Source organism: Sciurus vulgaris, assembly GCF_902686455.1.
Source record: "Sciurus vulgaris genome assembly, chromosome: 10".
NCBI lineage: Eukaryota > Metazoa > Chordata > Mammalia > Rodentia > Sciuridae > Sciurus > Sciurus vulgaris.
Window position 1 is genome coordinate 121,057,176 of NC_136470.1, and position 26,234 is coordinate 121,083,409.

The window sequence follows — 26,234 nt, forward strand, 5'->3', positions numbered from 1 at the left end:
GCCTTTATCCTGAGGGCAATGGGTAGCCACTGAACAATTTTAAACAGAGGAGTAATGGCCTGATCAGATTTTTTTGATCTAGAAAGAATACCCTGCTTGGAGGGCAGTTGTAGGATTTAGTGATTAATAGGATGGCGGGTGAGGAAAGCGGGGATGACAGCATGACTACAGGACTCTGCCCAGGACAGCTGAGTGGGAAGAGGGAAATGGGGGGGCGGGATCACAGCACAGTAGCTCCCTTCCAGGCCAGGTGATTTGGGGTGCCCAGGGGAGGCCAGGCACAAAGGTTTCCAGGAGCCCCAGAACCACGGCTCTTGTGAGCCGGCTGCTTGGCCACAAAGACCCAGGCCATGGGGAGAGTCCTGCAGGCCAGGCCAGCCCAGGAAATTGAGGACCAACCGAAGGGGAGACGTCAGGTAGACTCTAGTGTCATGAAGATGCTAAATCAAGAAGACTGCTAATTGCTTCCCAGTAGGGAATTCTGAACTATCCCACTTAGGGGCTGAGTTGTAGGTTTTCAAGTCCCTGGAGCTTTTCAATTCAAGGATTCAGAGACATTCTTTTCTTTTCCAGTGCTTGGCTCTATCACTGATCTGAGCTAAATCCCCAGTCTTAATTTCCTAATGTATTTCCCTCAGTACTGGAAATAGAACCCAGGGTCACTCTTCCACTAAACTATATCCTCAGCCCTTTTTATTTTGAGACAGGGTCTCACTAAATTTGTCCAGGCTGGCCTTGGACTTGTGATCCTCCTGCCTCGACCTCCCCAGTTGCTGGGATTACAGGCTTGCACCTCTGTGCCTGGTTCCAGCCCTATTTTTATTTCTTCTCTTAGATACCTTATCCTTAGGGCAAAGCACCACCCCAGGGGTAGTTATTCCTAGCAGGAGGCCAGTGTCCAAGTGAAATGTGGAGCAGATCTGGGATCAGTGCTTTACCAGAGGTGCAGAGAGCAGGGAGTGGTACCACACACCTGTAATCCCAGGGTCTCTGGAGGCTGAGTCAGGAGGATCACAAGTTCAAGGCCAGCCTGGGTAACTTAGTGAGACTTTCAGTAATTTAGAGAAATCTTGTCTCAAAACAAAACTTTTAGAGCTGAGGTGTAGCTCAGTGGTAGAACACCACTGGGTTCAATGCCCAGTACTTCAAAAAAAGAAAGAGAGCCGTTGGGAGACCTAGAATTTAATCTGGAAAGTTGTAAAAGGCTTTCCTCTGGCCCTTTAAGATCCAGCTTCCTCAGATGGACAGGAGGAGGGTGGGACATTCTTGGAAGTGAGAATACCTGTAAAGATCCAAGGATGGAAAAATGTAAGGCAGACTGAAACCCAGGGAGCTCTGAAGGGCACGAGCCTTCCTAAATGTAAGAAGATAGAGTTGTTGGCATTGCCCAGATTTGCAAGACTGTGAGGCTCTTGAACAGCAGGCTAGCTTGGACCTGAAGACAATATCGTCACCAGTGGCAAGACAGAAATTTCCTAGTGACATTATCCAGGGAAAATGCTAAAAGCTTAGTTCAATTTGCCCTGTCCCCACCTCCAAGAAGCAACTTTCCAGAGCATAAAGTTGTGTGATTTCTTTTATAGTAGCCTCGTGTCTTTTTTTTGCGGGGGCGGGAACGGAACTGGGAATTGAACTCAGGGACACTCAACAATGGGAACCACATCCCCAGCCCTATTTTGTATTTTATTTAGAGGCAGGGTCTCACTGAGTTACTTAACGCCCCGCTTTTGCTGAGGCTGGCTTTGAACTTGACATCCTCCTGCCTCAGCCTCCCAAACTGAGGGGATTATAGGTGTGAGCCATCAGACCTGGCCTAGCCGCATTTCTTTTTGCATCTTACATTCTTTCCTAAATTTTTCCATTTGTCTTCTTTCTATTTAAGCCTTCAGAAGAGGAAATAAGGTATGGAAAAATAATTAACCATATATAATATTAAATATTATGTATAACCTATATATATATATATATTAAATATTGTGTTATCAGCCTGAGCACAGCAGCACATGCCTATAATCCCAACCTCTTAGAAGGCTGAGCCAGGAGGATTGCAAATTTGAAGTCAACCTTAGCAATTTAGTGAGACCCTGTCTCAAAATTTTAAAAAACCAAAAAGGTCTGGGGATACAGCTCAGTGGTAAAGTGCCCCTGGGTTCAATCCACAGTACTTAAGAAAAGTATCACATTATTTTTCAAAACAAATCTACCGTGTCCACCAAATTTTCAGAGACACCAAAGGCATCCCAAGATCTTATGACTGAAAACAGATGGGACCAAGCAGGCAAGGTCCAGCAGAGAACCTGAGAGGTAAGTCCAAACCCTCACTGAAATGCAGGATGGAGGAAGCCTGGGCAAGCCTGCCACTCTGAGGACAGTGTTTCCAGTGAATTGAGCTGAGAGCACGAGAAGTCCTTGGGGGCCCCGGAAGGTTAAAGTCCCCCTGTGCTCATTGAGTTGACTTCTACTGAGGCTGGTCAGGCAAGGCCAGGTGCCAGGTAATTTTCAACCAGATACCACAGTCAACAGTACAAGAGGAGATTTTCAGGTTTCACATGTTCTATGCCCAGGAAATGGGACCCCAGACACCTGGGAAAGGTGAGGGCCTAGCAGCTGGGATTGGGTTGGGATACAGTGATACCCAGTCCTGCAGCAATTGCAGATTTGCGACAGTCAGGCAGGGAGGGGCAGGAGAGGTTGAGATCTGAGCTGCTCTACCATGGACATGAGGTAGGGGGCAGGGAGAGACACACCACCATGCAGAACCTCTGACTGACTTGGTCATTCTTCGAGACTTACAAGTTGAGTTATTTGTTGACCTGTGTATGGAGGCAGGCTCAATATGTAATACCATGATATCCTATTGATTTCTATAAACTCACAGAAGTTTACAAATACGGGGCATGTACTTTGTTCCTCTGGGGCCTAGAACAGCAGATGCCCATAAGGATGAGATTTGCCAGCAACAAGAGAGAAAGCCCCAGAAGCCCTGGGGGAAAAATGTCCAATTGCCATGCTTTTTTGCATTCCCTTGTCTGGACTTCCTATCAGGCAGGAGAGGTCTGCCTGAGACCAGGGATGCGTTTAGGGGCAGAGTGCAGAACCATATCATCTATGACTGAATTCATGCAGGGCATTTAGGCCACAAGCATCAAAATGCTTTCTTCCTCTGTGTAATCATTGGACAGGAGCATTATCAATGATTACCTGAGGCTACCTCACCCTGGCCCTCAAACCCATGACTTGGGAGCAGGCCATAAGTCCAGGTATACTGAGGCTGAGAGGGAGAGTGACATCCCAAGTCTCAGAAAGGCTGAGTGAGAAAGCAGGTGCAGTGTGGCACTAAGAAGGAGCCACAGTGTCACAGACACACAGAGAGTTTTGCAGAGGTCATCACCCCATGGTCAAGCGCATGCTTTCGGGAGTCAGACCTAGGTTCAAGAGAGCTCTGTTCCTTCCTAGCAAGTCACTTAACCTTCCTGCATCTCAGGTATTTCCACTGGGGATGGTAAACACATCTGCCGCGTGAGATGTGAGGATTTAAGGAGAGGAGTAATTTATGAACTCTCAGTGCAGTGCCTGTTAGTTACACTCAATGGTGGGGAGGGTCATGACAATGATGATGGTCTGTATTCTGATTTGTATGATCTTTTTTTGGGGGGGTTGGTTTCGGGGGTTGAACTCAGGGGTACTCAACCACTCAAACATATCCCCAGTCCTATTTTGTATTTTATTTAGAGACAGGGTCTTACTGAGTTGCTTAGCACCTCACTTTTGCTGAGGCTGGCTTTGAACTTGAGATCCTCCTGCCTCAGCCTCCGAGTTGCTGGGATTACAAGTGTGAGCCACCACATCTGGCTGTATGAGGGGTTTTGATGAGTATCCTTTCATCTGTCCTCTCTGATTCTGATCCTCATTCATCACTGAATCCTGAGTGACTGTCACATGGTGGGACATCAATAAACATTTGTTGACAATTAAGGAAAGAAAACCAAAGAAGAATGAATTAAAGATTCATGCTTTGTATTTACAATTACTGAATATGAAATTGCTTACTACTTGGGGCTCTTACATGTTCTGATTATATAGAGCTTATACTCCTCATATGAAACTGACCATGACTTCAAAATGACTGAATCTAAATGGTCCAAGGGAGCCACCAGGCATGGTGGCACATGCCTGTAATTCTAACTACTCAGGAGGCTGAGGCAGGAGGATAGCAGTTTGAGGCTAGCCTCAGCAACTTAGTGAGACCCTGTCTAGAAACTTTTAAAGAGCAGGGGTCGGGGGGTTGCTAAAGATGATGTTTAGCGGTAAAGTGTCCCTGGGGGGTTCAGTCCTCAGTACCAAAAAACAACCAAAAAATGCCAAATGGGACAAAATGGGTCTAGGGAAGGTAAAGGACTTGCCTTTGACTGGGCACAGCAGTGTCCCTGCACTTTGCACTCCTGCCTTCTCTGCTCTTCTTGCCAAGAAGGATGACACTGTCATTGGCCTACTGACCTGGTAACCAGGACTGGGGAGCTGAGTCAGAAGCAGAAAATGCCAGACAATTTTCACCCTACTTGTTGGGTCATGAAGCAGGATCGGGAATGGAGTTGGGGTCAGGGACAGGATAATCGTACCTTGCCAACAACATAATTATATCCTTTGCACTCTATGATCAAAGTGCTTGAGTCAGAAGATCTTGCTTTGTGCCAGAATCATTTGACTGGCTTCCAAAGAGGCCACCCGGGTGGCTTTTCCTCCGTGAATTTACCAAAGAGCTAAATTTGGTTCACAGCCAAATCAGCATCTTGGTGTGGGGGGGTCATCTACCCGGAGAAGCCTGACTCCCAGCAGTCCAACTCACAGGAGTCTGAAGTACACGGCCACATACCAATGTATGCATGAACACGGGGTGGTAAGCTTTCAGTGACTGGAATTCTCCTCCTGTTGGCTGGGTTATCCTTTTCCCAACATTAGCAATCCCAGGGAGCTAAATTAGTCATCGTTGGGCTGTGTGGTGAGTATATCCCCAGAGTTAAGGGAGGTAGACATTTTGAGAGCTGTTTTATCCAAGTCGGGGTGGGTCCCAGCGACTCAAACCCGCCTTACACAGGCCACAACTGTGTGAACGCCTATTTCATGTCGCTCTTTCCTGGAGAGTGGTGGGAAGTAAGCCCCAATTTCCAGCCTCCTGCTTCCTCCTTTTTCCTTCCTCTCTGGTCTCCAGTCTCGCCCCTCATTCTTCGGTTCACCTTCTCCATATAACAAAGTCAAGTAGGGTGCTCCTCATTCCGTTGCCACCAGATGCCAGCCCTGCCTCCCTCTCTCCAGACTCAGCAGAGCATCACCTAGTTATTCCCCAGCTCTTCGTTTGTTTACAGAACACTTTGATTTATTTGCAAATGTATCAGCTTGAACTTCGGGAAAGGTTTTGGTAGGTCAAATAGTCAAACAGTGGGTGTGCCTCTAGTCCCAGCTACTCAGGCCGAGGCAGGAGGATTGCTTGAACCCAGGAGTTTGAGACCAGCCTGTCTACATAGTAAAATCCTGTTAAAACAAACAATTGAGTAACAACAACTTCGTGTGGCTCAACTAAGGGCAAACCAGACCCCCTAGGGGCGGGTTTAAGAGTCTGACTCCCTTGCCCAACCCTTGCTGGTACGTGTGGATGTGTCTGTATGGGGTGGGGGCGTGAATGACAGCTCTTCTCGTTCTGGAATTAAGTTCTCTTGGGTAGTCACTGGCATCTGGGGCCTTGGTCTTGAATCAAGGACCTTAATGCCAGGGATGAGCTAAGGAGGGACAGGAGGTTGAGGGTGAAGGTTGAATTCTTTGTTATATGTGAGCGTGTGTGTTCAGAAGCCGACAAGGGAACCTTTTCAGGTAGTCCACAATTTGCACAATCCTGTTAGACAATTGGAGATACCTTTTATTTTACAAACATCAATCAAATGCTTGTGTAATGTAAGCTGTATGCCCAACACTATTCCTATCTTCAAGAGTTTTTAATGTTATAATTATGGGAATACTTGTGTATTTGCTTCTATTTACCAGCTCATTGTAAAACTAACTGTGAGAATACAGCCTGTATTCTTACTCTTTTTTCTTTTTCTTTTTAATTTTTTTTTTTTAGTTGTAGATGGACACAATATATTTTACTTATTTGTTTTCATGTGGTACTAAGACTGATCCCAGTGCCTCCTAGGTGTGAGGAAAGCACTCCACCACTGAGAAACAATCCCAGCCCTCTTTTTCTTTTTTGATACTGGGGATTGAATCCAGGGTCTTGCACATGCAGGCAAGCCCTCTACTACTGAGCTACACCCCCAACCCAACCTGCTTTTTCTTAACTCCTAACATAAAGCCTGGCAATACAGTAGGTGCTCATTAAACAAAGGTTTTATATAAATGAAAGAGTGCATGAATCAAAGTGTCTAAACAAACGAGGAGAACACCAGGAAGGTCTCAAATATATCGAATGAAAGGGCTCTGGCCTCTGAAGTTCAGGAAACCACAGTACTGATAGGAAAGTCAGAGAGAGATCCTCGCGCCCCCACCCCCATCCCAGGAGGTGATCTGTAAGTAGTTGCTCTCCCGTTGGAAAAGAATAGTTCAGGCAGTGGCTCCGTCTGTCTCACAGATGTCAGAGAGGAAGCCACAAATGAGAAGGAGGATTCTGGCCACTGGTATCCTGGTGAGCTCTTTGGCCAGCATGGGCTGCATTCCTTTGAGCTGAGTGTGAGTGGAATTTCTAGCCTAGGTAGCAGAATAGAACTTGGAACATATAGCTCAGCAGAAAAGAACCCAGGGACAATGGGACTGGGCCCAGCTGCTCTTTACCAGCTCTTGAGTTCACAGAATATTGAGCTCAGCAGGACTTTGCAAGGGTGGTAACTGACAGTCTACTGAGCTGTACCCCTCAAAGGACCCACAGAGAAATCCCGATATTAGGACAGCATTAAGAACCCCCACGACATGCCGAAATGTCTGGGAATGGTTGAAGTTCTTGTCAGTAGTCGACTTTTCCACCTAGCAAGGACAAGCAAAGGCCTATTTGCTTTAAGGATGGGAAGGTCCAAACCCTTTGGAAGGTAGAAGGGAAGACACCTTCATCAGGAGAAAGCCAGAGGATGCTTTGGACATTGGGGCCAGGTAATGATGAGGAAGGTGGTGAAGACAGGATTCAACGCACAGTGTGACCAGTCAAGAGAACTGTGGGCAGGGGAGACTTAGGAAGAACAACCAGTAGGAATAGACAGAAGTTGTTGGTTTCAGGGCAGGGGAGACAAAGTGGAAGGGACCAGCTATATGGAGGAAAGAATAACTACTGATAATGACCCACCCACAAATACACTGGTCTCTCTGCTGGCTTGACCTGAACTACTTACACATGATCAAGCTCTGCATGCATGCTATCAATCATGCTGAAAAAATGTGGCACAAGTCTGCTGTGTCAGCTCTTGACTGCTGTTCCTTCTTTGCATTTTCTCATTAATTCCTGCAAGATAATGATGTATTATTACTTTGTACTGAGGATTGAACCGAGGGGTACTTTACCACTGAAGTATATCCCTAACTCTTTCTATTTTTAGTTTTGAAAGGTCTCCCTAAGTTGCTTAAGGTCTCACTATATTGCTGAGGACGCCTTTGAACCAGCAATTCTCCTGCCTCAGCCTCCAGAGTCCCAGGGATTACAGGTATGTGCCCCCAAGCTAGGCTTGATAGCAATGTACTATTGAAGGGATCTAAGAAAGGGAGGGTTGCATGCCAGTTACTGGTATCTATCACTTCTAGATTTTAAGGGAGTTGAAAGCAGGAATCACGATATTCAAGTTTGAATAAGATACTATTTTATTTATTTAAGGCAGGAATCACAAATTATTCAAGTTTGAATAAGATGCTATCTTATTTATTTATTGGTACTGGGGATTGAACTCAGGGGCACTCAACCACTAACTCACATCCCCAGCCCTATTGTGTATTTTATTTAGAGACAGGTTCTCACTGAGTTGCTTAGTATCTCGCGGTTGCTGAGACTGGCTTTGAACTCACAGTCTTCCTACCTCAGCCTCCTGAGCCGATGGGATTACAGGCCTGTGCCCACCCAGCTTAAGATGCTGTCTTAAATCCAGGTAAATAAATGCTTCATAGAGAAAGAAGGGGGAGGGAAAAAAGGGAGAAAGAGAAAGGCAAGAGATTCAGAGGGAGGGAAGGAGGAAGAAAGGAATAAAAAGGAAGAGAGAGGAAAACGAATCTGATTAGAGATGTTCAGGGAGGGTGGTGGTGATGGGCAGTACTGAATTTGGCCAGCATCATAGGAAGATATGTGGTGTCACAGAAGGAAGTTACCTAGGGACCCATCCTGGTTGTTGGGGCAGTTTATATTTGGGGAATGAAATGTGAGTTTGTTGACCAAGGCTAGGCCCTTGATTTACTTCATGGACAAATTCAGAATTTAGACCTTCAATATAGTAGTGGTGGAGGGTAGGAAAAGTATCTTCAGTGAAAAAAATTGTAAAGGAAAAGACAAGTTGCTCCATTTACTGCCTGGATTCTATCTGTCCCAAAGGGTCCTAACATACATCTGAGTCATTTCCTCAGTGGTTTTAACAGTTCTGTCCTCTGCCATTAGAAGAAGGAAGTGGACAATTTAAAACGGACCACCTTTTCTATGTACAAGGATACATTTCATTCTCAAGGCCCTAAGAGTCCTTAACATGGTAAAGTCAGGTGTAGCATGAGAATTTGGATCCCACTCCTATGAATGCCATTCCTCTCCATTTATCAGGGATAGGAGCAGAGGATGAACTGTGGACATTATCAGACTCAATCCAGGGCAGAAGGCATGCTAACTATATTTTTAAAATCATTTACTTTTTGCCTCCAATGCATGTTAAGCACTGTGCAGCTAAGAGGTACTCTCCCCCATATGCTGCAAGAGCTAGTGTCCCCATTTTACAGACTAGAAGCGTGAGGGTCAGATAAAATAATTATTTGACCTTAATCGACATATCTAGTTGAGGGTGGAGTTCAGTCAGTCATTTTCTTTTCATATACCTACTGGCTTATTCAAGATCTTTTAAGAGTAAACGGGGTGGGGGGGGCTGGGGTTGTAGCTCAGTGGTAGTAAAGCTTGCCTAGCACTTTGTAAGGCACTGGGTTCGATTCTCGGCACCACATTTAAATAAGTAAAATTGAAAATTAAAAATTAAAAATATTTTTTAAAAAATACAGTAAATGGGACTTAAACTTCTCGCTCATTGCTCCTCTTACGTTCATAATAATCATCCCGTACAGATCAAAAGTAATGGTTACCAGACCAGAGAAGGTGAAAGTACAGAGGTGAGCAGAGGGGAGGAGCAACAAGCTCCAGCACAGCTGGCTTAACACAGTGCCTTTCCATTCCGTGAAAGTTCAAACGACTACAAGGCCACAGCTCGCTTTCAGCGAGCAGACACACGTGTACCCCACGCATGCGCCCAGACTGGACACCCTCCCGCGGGTCCTCTTTAGCCAAGTCACCAACCAGCCCTCTAAATGCCCGCCCTCAAGGCGAAAGCCTCGGCCAATCCGGAGAGAGTCGATAGGTGCGTCACTTAATTTGCATATGCCCGCTTTTCCCCGCCCTCAGGCGCCGGCACCGCCCCGTCGGAAGCACGGATTGTCACCTAAGTGCTTCGTTCTGGCCTCTGATTGGCTCTTTTTCCCGCCCCGCCTCCGTCTCCTCCCGCCGTCCGCCCCTCGGCTTGCCCACAACGGCGGGCGGAGCTAAGTACGCAGGCGCGGGCGCTGCCTCTCTCTGCTGGAGGCCCGCCCTCCCTCCTCCCCCCCTCCCCTCCCCATCCCCTCTCCCCTCCTCTCCCGGCCTGCGCGCGCGTCTTCCTCCAGCACGCGCCGCCGCTAGCTTAGCACTCTTGCTGGAGCCTCTGGCCTGCGCGTTCCTTTTCCCCGCGGCTGTGGAGCAGGCGGGATCTTGCCCCGCCGTCGCGGCAGCCCGGGAGAGTTCAGGCAGGGGCACGCGAGCCCCCGGGTGGAGCATACCACCACTCGACAGCACGCGGGGGGAGCCGCTCGCCCCGCCGCACACGCCTCGGCGACCCCGCGGGGCTGAGGCGTCGGCGCGCCCGGCAGCGTGAGCGCAGAGCCGGCCTCGACCCCGAGCTGCGAGCGGCCGCGCCCGCCGCCGGCCCCACCCATCCGGGCCGACGAGGCCGCGGCCATGGCCGAGACGGAGGAGCGGAGCCTGGACAACTTCTTTGCCAAGAGGGATAAGAAGAAGAAGAAGGAGCGGAGCAGCAGGGCGGCGAGCGCCGCAGGCGCGGCGGGCAGCGCGGGCGGGAGCAGCGGAGCGGCGGGCGGCGGGCCGGGCGCGGGGGCCAGGCCTGGCGACGGCGGGACCACAGGCGCAGGGTCCCGGCCGGGCGATGGAGGGACCGCAGGCACGGGGGCCCCGGGCCCCGGGGCCGCCACCAAGGCCGTGACGAAGGTGAGGGCCGGGAGGCGGGCACTGGGGCGCGGGCCGCGCGCTCGGCCCCATGTGCTCGCCCCCGCCTGCCCGGGGAGGCGTCCGGGAGGGGCCGCGGGGCCCGGCGCGGGCGGACGGGCGCGGAGCCGGCCACGTGACGTGGGCTTCCCACGTCGGGCCGGGCTCGCCAGAACCCGGACCCCCAGACGCCGCCCTGCGGTGCCCGGACCCAGGCGGCAACACTCCTGGGGCACTTGGTTTGGACCGCAGTGCTCAGCACGGCAGCATTTATCGAGTGACGTCTGCTCCGAGTAATTTGGTGTCTTGACTTCATTCACCCCAGTAGTTGTGGCTGAATTTTGTCTTTTAACGTGTTAAGTCGCATTTGTGGCAGCTCTGTTGGCATGATTTGGACCCTAAGCTGGTCAAAAAAAAAAAAAAAAAGTCACGGCCACATTGAGTTAAAATTTAGTTGTGGAATTACTATTGATTTCTTCACTCGGCTTTTCCTAGTTACTCCAACAGCTCTCCTGCAGAACCCAGCGGCAGTAAGGGTGTTAGGCGACTAGGCACACCACAAAATCCAGCAAGGATTTGGGCCAGAAAATGAGTCTATGATTACTTGGGGTTCCAGCGCTTTTCAGAGTCTGATATTTGCTTACTTGTATGTTTCCAAAGAGCTTTAATTGATCAGATGTTATTTCTTTCACAGGACGAAGATGAATGGAAAGAATTTGAGCAGAAAGAGGTTGATTACAGCGGACTCAGAGTTCAGGCAATGCAGATAAGGTACGGTGTGATTACAAATGGGTTCTTATAACCTTATTTAGGATATTGGGCACAGGTTTGGTTTTTCTTCCCCAAAGTAACATCATAGTACCTTGTACTTTAGATGTACCGATTAGAACTGTAATGGATTATGTCTATTCTTCCCCTGTGAAGGCAGTCCCTTGTGTATGTTCATCAAATTAGCTGCTGGTTCTAAAATCCTATGAGAGTTTGCTTACTCCAGTTCTGGTTAGGTCGTTTTATGTGAGGCAACCAAAATGAATTTTGTCCTTTCAAAATTGACTTTTAATAAAAGAAAAACTTAGGTTTTTTTTTTTTTTTTTTTTTTTTTTTTGTTGTTGTTTCAGATATAACGTTTTTCAGTGCCTCTGTAGTATGCTAGTTGAAGTGTGGGGTACTTACAGAAAGTACAGATTTTGTATTCACACAGTGAAACCATCCTGTATGTTGGCACCAAGGTAAAAAATTGAACAAAGTGTACTTTCGTGGGGGGACAGTTACCAGGGGTGCTCAACTACTGAGCCACTTCCCCATCCTTTATTTTGAGACAAAATCTGTGTTGCATAGGTCCTTGCTGAGTTGCTGAGGCTGGCTTTGAACTTGTGATCCTCCTGTCTCAGCCTCCAGAGCTGCTGGGATTACAGGAGGTATGCCACTGTGTCTAATTAGGCGTGCTATTTTTAAAGTTCAAGAAAACTAATTTATAAAAATTGGATTGGTTGGCTGAAGGGTTTGAAATTAATAACATTTTATCAAGACCAGTCTCTGGTAGTTAGTTTTGGGTTTATGTTAAATAAATGCCATATTTTGAGGGGTTTGTAAAGTAGGGGGAAAGGGTGAATATGTGGTTCTGTTGCTTCTCTCCCTTGGTCGTGGGGATTGAACATAGGTGCTTTATCACTGAGCTACACTCTTGCCTTCCCCCCTTCCTTTCTTCCTTTTTTTTGGAAAGAGTTTTACTAAGTTGCTGAAGGTGATCATCCTGCCTCAGCTTCCCTTGAATAACTTCTTTTTTAAACCAGGCTAATTTTTTTATTTGTTTAATAGCTGCCACAGCCACACATTAATTTCTTTAGTTGTTAAATCATTTTGTGAGATTAACCGAGGCAAAACCTGAGTGATGGAAACTTTGAGGAAGTATGTCTTTTCTACTTTTTGAGATTGCTATGTAGTAGTATTGAGTAGAAGTGATTAGAGTGGAGTTCTGAATCCCATTCCTTCATGTTTTACATGTTTTTGAAGCGGAATGGTTTGGAAAATATCCCTGTTCCTGTTTTTCTTTCTCCTGGGGCTTGACCTGTAGAAATGGAGAAGATTGTGAGCTGTTCTATCCTTTAAGGTTGTGGAGCTGCCTCTGTTTGTGGCTACTGTTCTGTAGTAACATTAGCTCTTCTTGGTCTGCCATTCCTGACTGCAGGTTCTGGAAGTCTTGTATGACAAGGGGGATAGCATTTGGTATATTGACTTACTGAGCAGGAGTAGCACTCCGAAGGGAAAAGTTTCAGGTTCACTGAATACTAGAAATTGATTTTGTTAAATTAAAGAGAAGATTTAAACTAAACCAGAGTTTTTCTGTCTGCTAGATTGAACTCAGGGCCTTGCACATACTAGGCAAATGCTCTACTACTGAGCTAACACCCCTAACCCTACTTTTTTTTGTTGGGTATTGGGGATTGAACTCAGGGGCACTCAGCCACTGAGCCACATCCCCAGCCCTGTTTTGTAATCTGTTTAAAGACAGGGTCTCAGTGAGTTGCCTAGTGCCTCACTGTTGCCGAGGCTGGCTTTGAACTCAAGATCCTCTTCTCTCAGCCTCCTGAGCCACTGGGATTACAGGCAGGCCTGGCCCAGCCCTATTTTTTAACTTAAGAGACAGAATCTTACTATGTTGCTTAGGCAGAACCTGAACTCCTGGTTCAAGTGATTCTCCTATCTTTTGACTATTCTTGATGGTAAAATATTTCATAAATAACTTAGGCATAAGTAAGTCTCAGCTAGTATGTGTGTTGGAATTCTGCTTGACTTGAAGTAGACATTTTTATATTTTTGTTTTTCATTATTTTTAGCATCTAATCATTGCCCCAAGGTGGCCATCCTAGTGGCTAGGTCTTCTGCTAATCTAACCTTGAAAAATCACTCCCTTTTCACAAGCTGCTTTTGAGAGTCCTTATAGAAACTGTGGAGTTTAGGGTCTTTTTATTCCCATTACCCTCATAAATCATGCAGTAAGGTGGAGCATAAAAACTTCCAGAAGCGCTCATGCTGTGGTTCATCAGTGGAGCACTTGCCTCGCATGGGTGAGGCACTGGGTTCGATCCTCAGCACCATGTAAAAATAAATAAAATGTATTGTGTCCATCTACAACTAAAAATATTGTAAAAGAGCTTCCAGAAAAGAGTTGAGGGTAAGAAACCATATGAGGTTTTTAATAATAATGACTACACTTTGTGCCTTCTGTGCCTTCTGTACATATAGAGTATTCTTGTAAACTTTGTGTTAAATGTTGATAGCTGGATTAGGGGTGTAGTGCAGTGGTAGAGTGCTTGCCTAGCATTCGTGAAGCCCTGGTTCAATAAGATGGAAATTCTAAGGAAAAAAACATTGGCTCATAGGTAAGTGGGAATTAGATTCCACTTAACATAAATAAGATAGAGATGATTATGAGGCAAACGGGGACTTTTAGGGAAAGAAAAATCAGGGTTTACATCTTACCTCTGCTACTCTGTGACTTAATACTTGTATGCTCTTGGACACATTTTTTGTTTTTGTTTTACAGTACTGAGTTTTGAACCAGGAGCATTGAGCTACATCTTCAGACCCTTTTTTATGTTTTATTTTGAGACATGGTCTAAGTTGCTGAGGGTCTCACCAAATTGCTGGGGCTGACCTTGAATTTGGACTCCTTCTGCCTCAGTCTCCTCAGTGTGTGGGTTACAGGCATGTGCCACTGAACCCATCTCATTGTGCTTTTGGGTGTTGGTTCTTATCTGCAAAGCTGAGACTACTTAGTAATATTAGGATTTCATTGACAGAGTGTTTATAAAATAACCGGACACTAGTTAATTAGCATGCTTTTCCTTTCGTCAAGATAAGTGTGTATTTTAAAGGAAAATTATCAGTACCAGCAAACTGGTTTACCTACCAACTTAAGTACTGAGAATATTTAACATATCAAAATTAGTTACTCTTAATTTGAGGTCAGGTCATTTTAGACAGTTCTTGGGAGAGAAACCATTGGATGATTATAAAAGTGACTGCTGAGCTTGAATGATTGGTTAATTGTAGACTTCTAAAGTGGATTTTGGGGAGAAAGAAAGGTCTCGTTAATTCTTGAGGTTCCAAGAATGTTGCACATTTGTCATGTTTCAATATAGGATTGAGTCCTTGGAGTCTCCAGTGGTTCTCTTAAGAATCTTCTTAAGACATCTACATTTTTAACCCGATAGGTTAGAGCTGGTCAGGTTGTACTTTATTTTATTTATTTATTTTTTTGTGGTGCCGGGGATTGAACCCAGGGCCTTGTGCTTGTAAGGCAAGCACTTTACCAACTGAGCTATATCCCCAGCCCCCAGGTTGTACTTTAAAGAGAAGAAATTGTTCCTGAATCCATGTTGGAGTCATTGTAGTAAATATTTATGTGACTGTTGTGTGCCAGGCATAAAAGTGGTCTGTTTGGGGTTATAAAAATGTATTCTGATAGATGCCAGTAGGTAATTTCAAAGAAATATGCCACCAAGTAAAATTTTAGACAAGTTTGGGGATATAGCTCAGTGGTATAACTTTAACTTGTCGTGCATGAGCCCTGCGTTCAACCCCCAGTATTAAAAAAAAAAAAAAAAGCTTCAAAGAGATGATGTGCAGGGTGCTGTGGGGCATAGAGGAGAGATACTTTATGTACCAGGAAGGAGTCAGGAAAAATATCTTTGGATGAAGTTCAGTGATATTTCATGTCTCAAGGCCAGGAATAGATCACAAAGCATTTTTGCTTCCCGTTTTACTGTGTAACAGTGGGTACAATAGGGACAAAACTTTGGAGATGCCCAGCTTTCCAGCTGCTTGGTCAGGTCTTTGTTTCAGCTGCTTCCCCCTAGTGTTGGGGAATGGGACTTGGATTGAATGGTCATGTTATGTCTGGTGAATTGGAGGAAAATGTTCTGTCCTTTATATTGATCATCCATACTAAGGAAATTGAGTTTCTTAAATCTCAAAATAGAGAAAATTTCCATGTTGTAACTCAGGTGTGAAAAGGATGAAATGCAACATGAGGCAAGGTGAAAGAATGGGCTCTGGAGTCCTTTTGTAGTCTGCTGCTTTGTAGCCCTGGAGAGTACTTAAATGTCTGAGTGTCAGCTTTCCTGTGTGGCCACTGCCTTGGTGTTAAGATGAAGTTGGTAGAATGCTGCCTGCACAGGAACTAGTTGGTAATGTTTCTTTTCTAGCATTGGGATTCCTCTTAGCCTGCTGACTTAATGCATTTAAGACAGGATCGTGTTTAAAAGCAAAATGTGACTGTTGAGAAACTATTGATTTGGGTCAAAAACTGCATTTTAGCCTAATTATCTTTTGTGGAAGTAAATGCAACGTGTTTCTGGTTCTGACTTTGGCATTTGGAGAGTTGACTAACACTTTCTGAAATATGCAAATAGGAAAATGTAATAGGCTATATAAATCACTTCTACTTTGCCTTTAGTACTGTGGCATTTAGAATAGTCTTTTTAGCATTTCTGGGCATTAGTTCCTTCATCTAACAGATACAGGATCCTTTTGGTGGTGGTGTGGGGGGGGACTGGTTATTAAACCCAGGGGTGTTTTTACCATTGAGCAACATCTCCAGTCCTGTATTTTTTATTTTGAGATAGATCATTAACATCCTGAGGCCACCATCAAACTTGTGGTGCTCCTGCCTCAAACAGGCATGTGCCACAAGCCTGGCTCAAATAAAGGGTCTTGATTAGACTATTTCCAGTGTTTAGTTTAGCTAATACTTCATAATCTTAACACAGAATATTATGTTGTCTTAGATGCCTTTTGTTAAAGAAAACAACTTTTACTTGAATTGCTATTCACCTATCAAACCAAATTTTTTCTTGAACATTTTAGTTAGAAAAATAATATACTTGTTTTTAGACTTTTAGGAAATATAAGAGCATAGAGAAATGTATAAAAATTATCCATAATCCCTTCTGCTCAAGGATAATCAGTGTTAAAAGGTTTTTGCTTTTCAGTTGAAGATTTATTGCAAACTAATAATTTCAGTACTAGTTACCAAATATTAAATGGGAAATATAATTTAGAATAACATGTACGTATACATACACATATATTTGAATAGTGGCGATTAAGTGCATTGGTGAGTTAACTGCTGTTTCAAGATTTAAATGAGCAACTGAAAGCTGTGACAGTTAGGATCTTTAAAAGTATGACAGTGCCACAATAGTCTGTGTGGCCTTCACTAATCTCCAGGTTGAATTGTTAAGGCATTACTAGTCATTTGTAGATGGGCAGATAGCACCTGTGCTTTTACCCTTGAATGAAGCAAATAACATCACAAAGGAATTACATTGGAATAGCTTCAAAAGTGATTTTTAAAAAATCTTTTGGGGATGATTCTTGTGTTTGGATACCACTAGTTAGAATCCTGGATGAATCATTACCTTCCTGTCCTTACTTGGTTATTCATGAGATTTGGTAAGCTGCAGGGACATGCTATCTGGCATTATTTTTTTAAAATCCCTTTTAAAAGCATATGTGTTCAGTTGTACATGGTGGCACATTGCCTATACTTGGCTACTTAGGAGGCTGAGGCAGGAGTAGCACAAGTTTGAGGCCAGGCTGAGCAACTTAGCAAGACCTGTCTCAAAATTATGCACTAAATGTTTTTGTGTTTCTGTTTGGTATACAGATGATGGTTTATATGACATGAACATTCCTTCCACAGAAGGCTAGGCCTACCATCATTTTAAATGGCTGCGTAGGACTCCATTATGCATTCATAAACGAGGGAAAACTGTAGAGTGCCTTGGCTGTAGTTGTCAGTTTTTCTTCCTCGGATACAGTCTTAAGTGCAGACTTGAAGATAAAGCTGTTCTTCCTACCCTTCTTAATTGCCATCCTTGACTTCTAAACCACTGGCGTCACCTCTGGTTGATGGGCACTTCACTTGATGCTCCCCCTATCTTTGAAGTTTTCTTCAAAGTATCTTTAAAGGGGCCTATTAAACTGGACAAGAAATTTGTCTTAGAGCCAGGATGTATCTTGTTTTAATAGAAGTGGAGGGAATGTATCCTAATGTCCTTAGGTAGAAGCTGGGAGTGGCTGTCATGTTCCCAAGGACACAGAAAAGGTCGGGGTGGAGGTCATCTCTACCATGTTGTGGCCATAATAATAATTGTGGATTAGATATTAGATACCAGAAGGAGAAAATGTCTAAGGGACAGAGAGCCTCAGGGAATAGCTATTGTTTTTCATGGGAAGAGGGAAAGATAGGATGGCAAATGAGACTGAGAAGCTGAGGACCTGAGAAAAACCATCATTGTCATGAACATAGAAAGTAGTGCTCTGCCAGGTGTATTATTAACATGGTCAAAGTTGCAGTGGAAAGATTGTTTTGTTTCTGACATAGGAGCTCTCTGAGTTGCTCAGGCTGACGGTGAACTCAGGATCCTGCTGCCTTGGCCTCCCAAGTTGCTTAAGATTACAGGCATGCATTGCCTCCCCTGGCCTGTGAAAGGAAGTTTGAGCAGTTACTGTACTGAGTATTGTTGCTGTCAAGCCAGCTGTAGAGAGACAAGATATGTGTACTTGATAATTTTAGAACATTCAAGTTTACATAAAATGGTAGTAATTCAGCAACAGGAAAGATAAAGATACCTTGAAGAAATTGTAGATTCTGATTCAAGTCAGTTCAAGAGTAAAGTAATAAAAATTGACATTAAAAAAAAAATTGTAGTTGGGAGCACTGACACACGTACCCTTTATTCCACCATTCAGGAGGCTGAGTCAGTAGGGAGGATCCTCTGAGTCCAGGAGTTTGCAGCCATACTGGGCAACACATTGAGACCCAGTTACAAAAAAAGAACATTGTAAACAGTCTTAGAATGGTTTAGATAACATTGAGGGTATCCTTTTACTTATAAGAACCTATGAACTGAAGTTGGAGTTTTTGTATTTTCCTTTTATAACAGTGACAGATACATGTTTGATGTTAGGGGACTAGTTCTTTTGGATTCCATGTGTCAGATTTTAGAGGCTCGAACTAATGAGATCTTTAACTCTGATGTGAACCCTGGACATAGTCTTGCTTTCCTGTATTGGAATGAGGATTTTCATTCAGAGAGTATTTTGTAATATGCTAAAGAGTTAACAAATAAGCCAGGCTTGTTAGCCCATGCCTCTAATCCCAGCAGCTTGGAAGGCTTAGACAGGAGGATCATAAGTTCAAAGCCAGCCTCAGCAACTTATCAAGATCCTATCCCAAATTTTAAAAAAATAAAAGGGCTGGGGATGTGGCTCAGTGCTGAAGTGCTCCTGGGTTCAATCTCTGGAACCTAAATAAATACGCAAAATCACATTTTTCAGAATCCTTTTTCTGCTCACTAAAAATACATTTGGCATAAATGCTAATTTGTGTACTTGGGCACTAGAAAAATCTTACAGTTGTGCATCCAAACTTTGGGGTCACCCTTTTCTCTGCGTTTCAGGTTATGTCAACTCTTGTCAGTTGGAGTCCCGCACTTTAAACTGAACTCCCACAAGTAATCATGCAGCTGTTATACAGGCATACCAGTGTGTTAAATTTTTAAAATTTTTTTTTTTTTTTTTTTTTTTTTTTTTTTGCTGTGCTGGGAATTGAATCCAGAGCTTTGTGCTTGCTAGGCAAGAGCTCTACCACTGAGCTGCATCCCCAGCCCTTTTATTTATTTATTTGGGTACTGAGATTGAACCTGGGTTGTTGTGTTTTATTTTTAACCACTGAGCAACACCCTCATCCCTTAAACTTTTTCATTTTTGCCAGGTTGCCAGGGCTGGCCTTGAACTTCAGCTTTTTTAGGAGTGAATCCTTTTTCACATGAAGTCAAGTAGTAGCATTAGTACTAGTAGTATCTATAAAACAGATAAAATTTTCTATTAACTTTACACCCTTTTTATCTTCAGGTACACAGAAAAGCATAGTTACAACTAAGGATTTGGACTGATGTTTTTCTCAGTGGTTCTTTAATTGAATTCACTTGTTTGCTTTTCCAATAGTGAAAAGGAAGAAGATGACAATGAAAAGAGAGAAGATCCAGGAGATAACTGGGAAGAAGGTGGCGGAGGTGGTGGTGTAGAAAAATCTTCAGGTCCCTGGAATAAAACAGCTCCGGTACAAGCACCTCCTGCTCCAGTAGTTGGTAATCTTACCATTTCTGTTTTAGGAGATGTCTCATTTGTGTATAATTTTACATGTGGTCTCTGCTCAATTAAATGTATGTGTGTGATAGGGTTAAGAGCAGTGGTGTTTCTTTCCATTCCTGGCCGAGGGGATTTTTATATGTCTCTAAAGATTTTTAAGTCCTTAATAGATAGAATTTGGAAATTAAGAGACATTTCTGTAGGCTACTAAATTTTATTTATTTTAATTTTTGTGTTTTAATAGTGCTGGGAATTGAATCCAGGGCCTTGTACATGCTTAGCAAGTGCTCTGCCACTGAGCTACCCACCTAACTTTGCCATCATTTTTTATGTGGATTACTGAAGTAGCACTTCTCTTGTCTGCTTGCTTCTACCCACACTCCTCCCACTTCCAGCACAGCATCCAGTTCCTTTTAAAATACATCAGAGCATATCACTATGCTGGTTAGCAACCTTCAACAGCCTCCCTGCTGATTCATAGTAGAAGCTACAGTTATCAATGACTTACAAAGCTGTGCGTCTGCCTTCTGTTCTGACTTTTTACAAACTTGATCCTCGTTGATGCTGCTCCTTGGAGACACTGAACATACTGATACTTAAGGCCCTCTCTACTGTGTGTTCAGTCTGGAATTCTCTTTCCTTTCTGTCAGGAATCTGCAAGCTTTCTGTACAGGGCCAGATAGTAACTAAGGTAGGGTTGAGGGCTCTGCAGGCTCAGATGTGGTGGCTTAGCTCTGCTGCTTGGAGCTGTGTTTTTACAGAACTTTACAGAATTGCTTTGCTGGTTTTCCAGTGCTAGCTCTATATGCTTGCTCTGCACTTGCTGTCAAGTCTTGGCTTAATTTATCACTCTCCCCCAACCTTATTTAAAATCAGAGCTCCTCCTGACACTACCACCTTACCCACCTACTTAGTTTTTGGTATAGTACCTAACTCTTCATATTTGTTTCCTCCCTCTAGAATACCACTGTCTAATAGAATTTTTGCAGTGATGTAATAGCCCCGTGTGCTACAGTGGTCATTCACCACATGTGACTTGTTGAGTACTTAAAGTGTGGCTGATGTGGAGAAACTGAATTTATTTCATTTCACTTAAGTAGTTATGTGTGGCTAATGGTTAAAACAATAAGGTTTGTGAATTATTTTTGTTCTGTTAATGTTTGTATCCTGAGTACAGCTTAGGTACTAAGTAAATAATGTATAAGTTTTCACTCACATAATCAAAGACTGCAAAAAAAAAAAAAAAAGTAACCCTTTTATAGTAGTATTCATATGGCTACTGTGTGTAGTGGCACGTGCCTGTAATCCCAGTGAGGGAGACCGAGGCAGGAGATTTGCAAATTCAAAGTCAGCCTAAGCAATTTAGTGAGACCTTGTCTCAATAAAGAGAACTAGGGGGGGCTGGGGAGATAGCTCAGCCGGTAGAGTGCTTGCCTTGTAAGCACAAGGCCCTGGGTTCAATCCCCAGCACCCCCCAAAAAAAAAAAAAAGGAAAAAGAACTAGGGAAGTGTTTCATTGGTTAAGTTTCCTTGGGTTCCATCCCAGTATGCTCCCCAATCCCCCAACCAAAAAAAGATTTCTAAGTTAAATGGCTATATTATGTTTCAGCCAGTAAATGATATCGGTGTTTATTTGAAATTAGGGAGCAGGGTTTATAGTGCTGGGGCTCTAACGCAGGGCCTTATACATAGTAGGTATAAATGCTCTGCCACTAAGCTACACTGCCAGCACTAAATTAACTTTTTAAAAGGTGGCAAACATGAAGATAACACTTTATATACATATTGAGGGTGGGGTAGGAGAGATAGGGAAAACCTGTGTTCCTATAATGTTAACCGTAGTGGAAGATTTTGGGCTAATCAGCTGCTTAATTTTTTCTTATGTTTTCAAATGGGGAAAGAAAAGGCAAGAACCTTAAAAATCATTGTGGAGGAGGATTAAATAAGGATATCTAGTTCATTCTTTTTTATTATAACGTTTAGAGTTTTAAGGAAGTGATCTTTCACATTTACTAATTGGAAACTGAAGACTATAGTAGTCATTCTGAAAGGTAGTCCCAGGACCAGTGAATTCTTTCCCATATCCCAGAATGAGGCTTATAGAACTTGTTTACATAAAGAGTTAAAATTGTACACAGAAGTTGTCTTTCCTTTGGAGATGGCCTGCGTTCTCCCTTCAAGTTGTATCTACTTTTCCTAAATAAGCCTGTTTATATCTTTGGGAGAAAAAGATTGCACATGGAAAAGTTAAAACCAAAAGGACTGAGTTCAATCCCCAGTTTGGAAAGAAAGAAACAAACAAAAAACTACCCTAGAAAGGTAGAATTTTTTTTTCTTTTTTTTTACTTTGAAACGTTCCTCCAGCTGGGTGCAGTGGCATGTGCCTGTATTCCCAGCAGCTTGGGAGGCTGAGGCAGGAGGATTGCAGTTTTCAATCCAGTCTTGCAACTTAGCAAGATCCTAACCCAAAATTTAAAAAAATAAAAAGGGCTGGGGATGTTGCTCATTGGTTAAGTACCACTGGGTTTAATCCCTGGTACCAAAAAAAAGGGATTAGGGTGGTAGAGAACTTGCCTAGCATGTGTGAGGCCGTGGGTTCAATTCTCAGCACCACATATAAATAAATAAAGATCCATCAACAACTATACACACACACGTGTGTGTGTGTGTGTGTGTGTGTTTTCCCTCAAATAACTTTTGTTGTCTAGTACAGAGACCCTTTCCATGTCAAAGGTTGCTTTTTTCCATAATTGTTAAATGGTTGTACATGCAGGAATAGATTATTAAAACACTGTATATATAAATGATTTCTCTAAGATATGACAAAATATTAGTTACAGAAACCCCAGAACCAGCAATGACTAGTGGTGTGTATAGGCCTCCTGGGGCCAGGCTAACCACAACAAGGAAAACACCACAAGGACCACCAGAAATATACAGCGACACACAGTTCCCATCCCTGCAGTCCACTGCCAAGCATGTAGAAAGCCGAAAGTAAGTACTGTGATCATTGCATTTTATGTGGGCTCTCCGGTTCTGCTCAGGGAGTGGGGTGTAAGAGATATGAAAACCCACTTGTAGGAGATTACTCCCTGCTGGTAAAGCCCAGGCTGCCACTGACAAGCAGCTGAGAACCAGGGTGGGACTAGATGTCCAGAAGGGAGGCCTGGGATAAGGGCCCTGGAAAGGGCAAAGGGAAGAGTGCTAAAGACACTTTGCTGTCTGCCAAAGACTCTTTGATACCTGATTTGTGTTTCATGGTGATGACAAGCCTTATTTAAAATTCTGTATACATACATTATTACTGGCTATGTTCCTTATAATATGAAAACTAGAAATGTAAGAGCAGTATTTCATTGTATTTCCCAGTAAGTAAGTAAGATGAAAGATGTTGACATTTATAAATCTAATATTAAAATAATCTTATTTCAGCAGGTACTTAAAATGAATGCTACCTGGAGTTAATGACCACATATGGCACATCTACATCTTATTTAGGGACATGAATTTTAAAAAATAAATAAAAAATGGGAAGAAATGTTAATGACATCAGATGGAAATTTTTTTTGGGGTGGCTTTTAAAGTAAATCCCAGCCTTTTCGCCTCTTTGAGAGCACAGCTGGCTTGAATTTAAACCTCCACTTGGACTTGCTCCTCTGCTGTGTCCTACAGAATGCGTAAAGGACTCTGGGAGGGCAGTGACTCACCACACACAGCTTTCTTTACCTGATCTAATCCGACCCCTCACAAACAGAAATGAGGAGAAATCATTGAATGATGAGAACTTTACTTGAATGAGAAAATTATTACCCTTACTTTATGCATAAATAAAGAGATGTATTGTCTACTAATTGCTAAATCTAGGAGTCCTAGGAGGAATGTCATTGCACAGCTTCTTTCCAGCTGTCATCAAGTTGGTCTCCAAACAGGTTTTGAGTTAATACTATTCAGTAGATGGGACCATGGAGCAACCGTACAGTATTACCTTTTCTGTTCAATTGAAGCCTTAAAATGGTTTGATAGAATTTAATATACCAATTCTCCTTTTCTGTCTCTCCCCAAGATTCTTTAGGGGTGGCCTTTCCCCCCCACCCCATCCCCAAGGAAGAATATTTTAAAAAAACCCTAGTGAAGAATATTTACTGATTACATTTCTTTTCCCTTAGGGATAAAGAAATGGAGAAGAACTTTGAAGTAGTAAGACACAAAAATAGAGGTAGGGATGAGGTTTCAAAAAACCAGGCCCTTAAACTTCAGCTAGACAACCAGTACGCTGTGCTTGAAAATCAGAAAAGCAGCCACACACAGTACAATTGAGGAATGGTCTTTGCTAACCCTTCTGAGGTAACTAGATCACAGCTAATCTCCATGAACCTTTCATCCGATCTCTGTTGGACCTACAGCAGCTGATGCAGACCCCTCGATTTAAGTGGCCGACCCTGTTGCACTGTGGAAGTTTAAAGTGTCACAACTGCTCTTTATGTATACTGGATTTAGGAGAGCTTCCATTGTTATATAAAAGTGTGGACTAGATTCAGCAGTGTTATTTCATAATTGCTCTGCAAATACAAAAAAACCAAAACCTGCAGCAGTGGTCATTTCAAAAATCTTTTTATGTTCAGATACTGAGCCTTCGTAAGGGTTGACTACCTCAGATTTGCTGCACTTATTGTGGACTTCATGTGGATCACAACTTCTGGATAAGAAGGTTACAGCTATTAAAGTGTCGATGTGAACCTTGAAACCAGCTCTACTGGATTCCTATCAGAAATCCTGCAGAAAGTCAGCCATCTGGGTTCTGATCTGCTGTTAAAGATGAAGATTTAAGTGACCTTAATTAACCTGTCCTGTGCCCCACCCTAAGGAATACTCTGTAGTAGGCTGTGGCTATATTATACTTCCTGGAACATGCCGCTCAAAAGAACTGTGTTCAGATCATCTGTGTAGGGGCGTGATTTATAATTTAAGTTTTTAGTTGTAGTCTGAGGTAACTACAAATGAAATTCAACCAAACTTGGGGCCACCAAGTGGGAAGAGGGGTGGGGGAGGGAATAATCTTGTTTCTCTTAGTAATTTTTTATTTGGATAGTGCTTTTTCTGTGTTCCACATTAAGGCCTTTTTTGCTTTGACTTGGAATAAGTTCTTTGACAGCATATTGCTTGGTTAGGTAAGTAACCTGAAATATGCATTAGAATTGTGAAATGTCTCCTGAATTTGCCAATCCCTAGAGTGGAACCAAATAGCCTTTGACATAAGGGGCAGTGAATGCTGGAGGCTCTACTTCAGGTGCTGCTAAAGCCTCCAATCAGGTCTAAATTGTACAGTACACTGCTGTGGAGAGCGGTTTCTGCTCAGGCTAAGGGAGTCACTGGCCTGTCTTTAAGAGTCCAGTGATGTAAGCAAAACCACCCACAACCCATTTAAGTGTCATGGGTCTTGTATGGTCATTGATAAGAGTTCCTTACATACTTGTGTCCAAATTTTTAAGGTAGTAAAACATTCTAAAGTTACAGTGATTGTCCCCGCTAGCTCTGTTACCAGCCTTTTCATGTGTCTAATAGTGTTCATCTGGAAAGGCAGGGCAAAAGACAGTGATTGTAGCGCTTTTATTAATAATTACAGCTTAAGCTATCCAATAGTACTTAGTCCATAAAAGGGACTTGTGGAAGCTCCCCAGGATTACTGAAAAGTTTCTTTCCACCTAATGAGACAGTCTGGCAATTCCTAGTTTTATATCTTTGATTCAGTAGAAATATATGACCACTTGATGCAGAGTTTGGGTTTCTCTGTAATAAATCCACCCGCCAAAGGCAGGAGTTGCAGCCTTGCTACTGGCAAGTGTGAAGCACACGAGGGGAATGCAGCTGCCCTGGTAAGGGGGCATCCTCTGCAGGAGTTCAGTCTTGGTGAACGTCAGTGCAGGAATTGGACTTCTAGGAGGGCTACAGTGTCTCCTCACAGGACCTGCTACCACTTCTGGGCAATAATGTCGGTGTTTGAGGTGGCAGGTAGGACGCCTGCCTTCTGATTTATTTGAATGAGTAGTTGAGTCATTCGGGGAGAGGTAGGATGATTAAATGAGAAAAAAGATTCTTGGTTACACTGAAGACATGATTTGGGAGCCAAAAACCTTAACGAGTAATCTCTTGGAACTTGAGCCACATATTTTTCCTTAAAGTATACATTTTCCCCACAAACTTTTGTTGGGTTATGTTGTTGAGGAATGAACTGAGATGAATATGAGGAGGTCTATTTAATGGCACACTGTACTGGAAATTTTGAAGACCTGCAGCAGATTTAAATTCCAACTCTTGTTAAAATTTTATAAAAGATTGTGAAATTCTCAAAATGCATATGAATCAAGTTTTAATATACTGTATGATGGGTGGATGAGGCTGTCCATTATACCATTTCCTTCTTTGGATTCTCAGGCATGGTTTGGCAGTGCAAGAAACTCTGTAACATTAACAAATTCAATAAAAAGTAAATATATGAATCGTGGAGTGTGACAGTATTTATTCTAAACCCTTGACTTAAACTGTCTTGAGAAATGGTGAATTAAGGCCGTTCCTCCTCGCTGTGGGAGTGTCCTTGTGTTGGAGGAAT

General features: G+C 43.4%; 1 protein-coding gene and 1 long non-coding RNA gene across 8 annotated transcripts; both read left to right on the forward strand.

The window, feature by feature from the left end:
* The first annotated feature begins 2,552 nt into the window (after positions 1-2,552).
* On the forward strand, positions 2,553-8,902 carry LOC306638056. The gene is made up of 3 exons (XR_013757344.1): positions 2,553-2,592; positions 7,575-7,679; positions 7,974-8,902. It is a non-coding gene; the product is annotated as an uncharacterized lncRNA (long non-coding RNA).
* Positions 8,903-9,809: 907 nt separating this feature from the next.
* On the forward strand, positions 9,810-25,416 carry CDV3 (CDV3 homolog; the record flags this gene model as incomplete). 7 transcript variants are annotated; one of them, XM_079101140.1, is made up of 5 exons in its annotated part: positions 9,813-10,468; positions 11,160-11,236; positions 19,484-19,626; positions 22,468-22,621; positions 23,794-25,416. In XM_079101140.1, exons 1-5 carry the CDS (start codon positions 10,202-10,204, stop codon positions 23,942-23,944), a joined length of 792 nt encoding a protein of 263 aa, XP_078957266.1. In that variant the 5' UTR covers positions 9,813-10,201. The 7 variants fall into 7 exon arrangements, with proteins under 7 accessions (XP_078957270.1, XP_078957266.1, XP_078957265.1 ...); XM_079101139.1 differs by having other exon boundaries at positions 9,821-10,468; positions 22,462-22,621; XM_079101143.1 differs by having other exon boundaries at positions 9,821-10,468; positions 22,462-22,621; positions 24,250-25,416.
* Between the last annotated feature and the right edge of the window lie 818 nt (positions 25,417-26,234).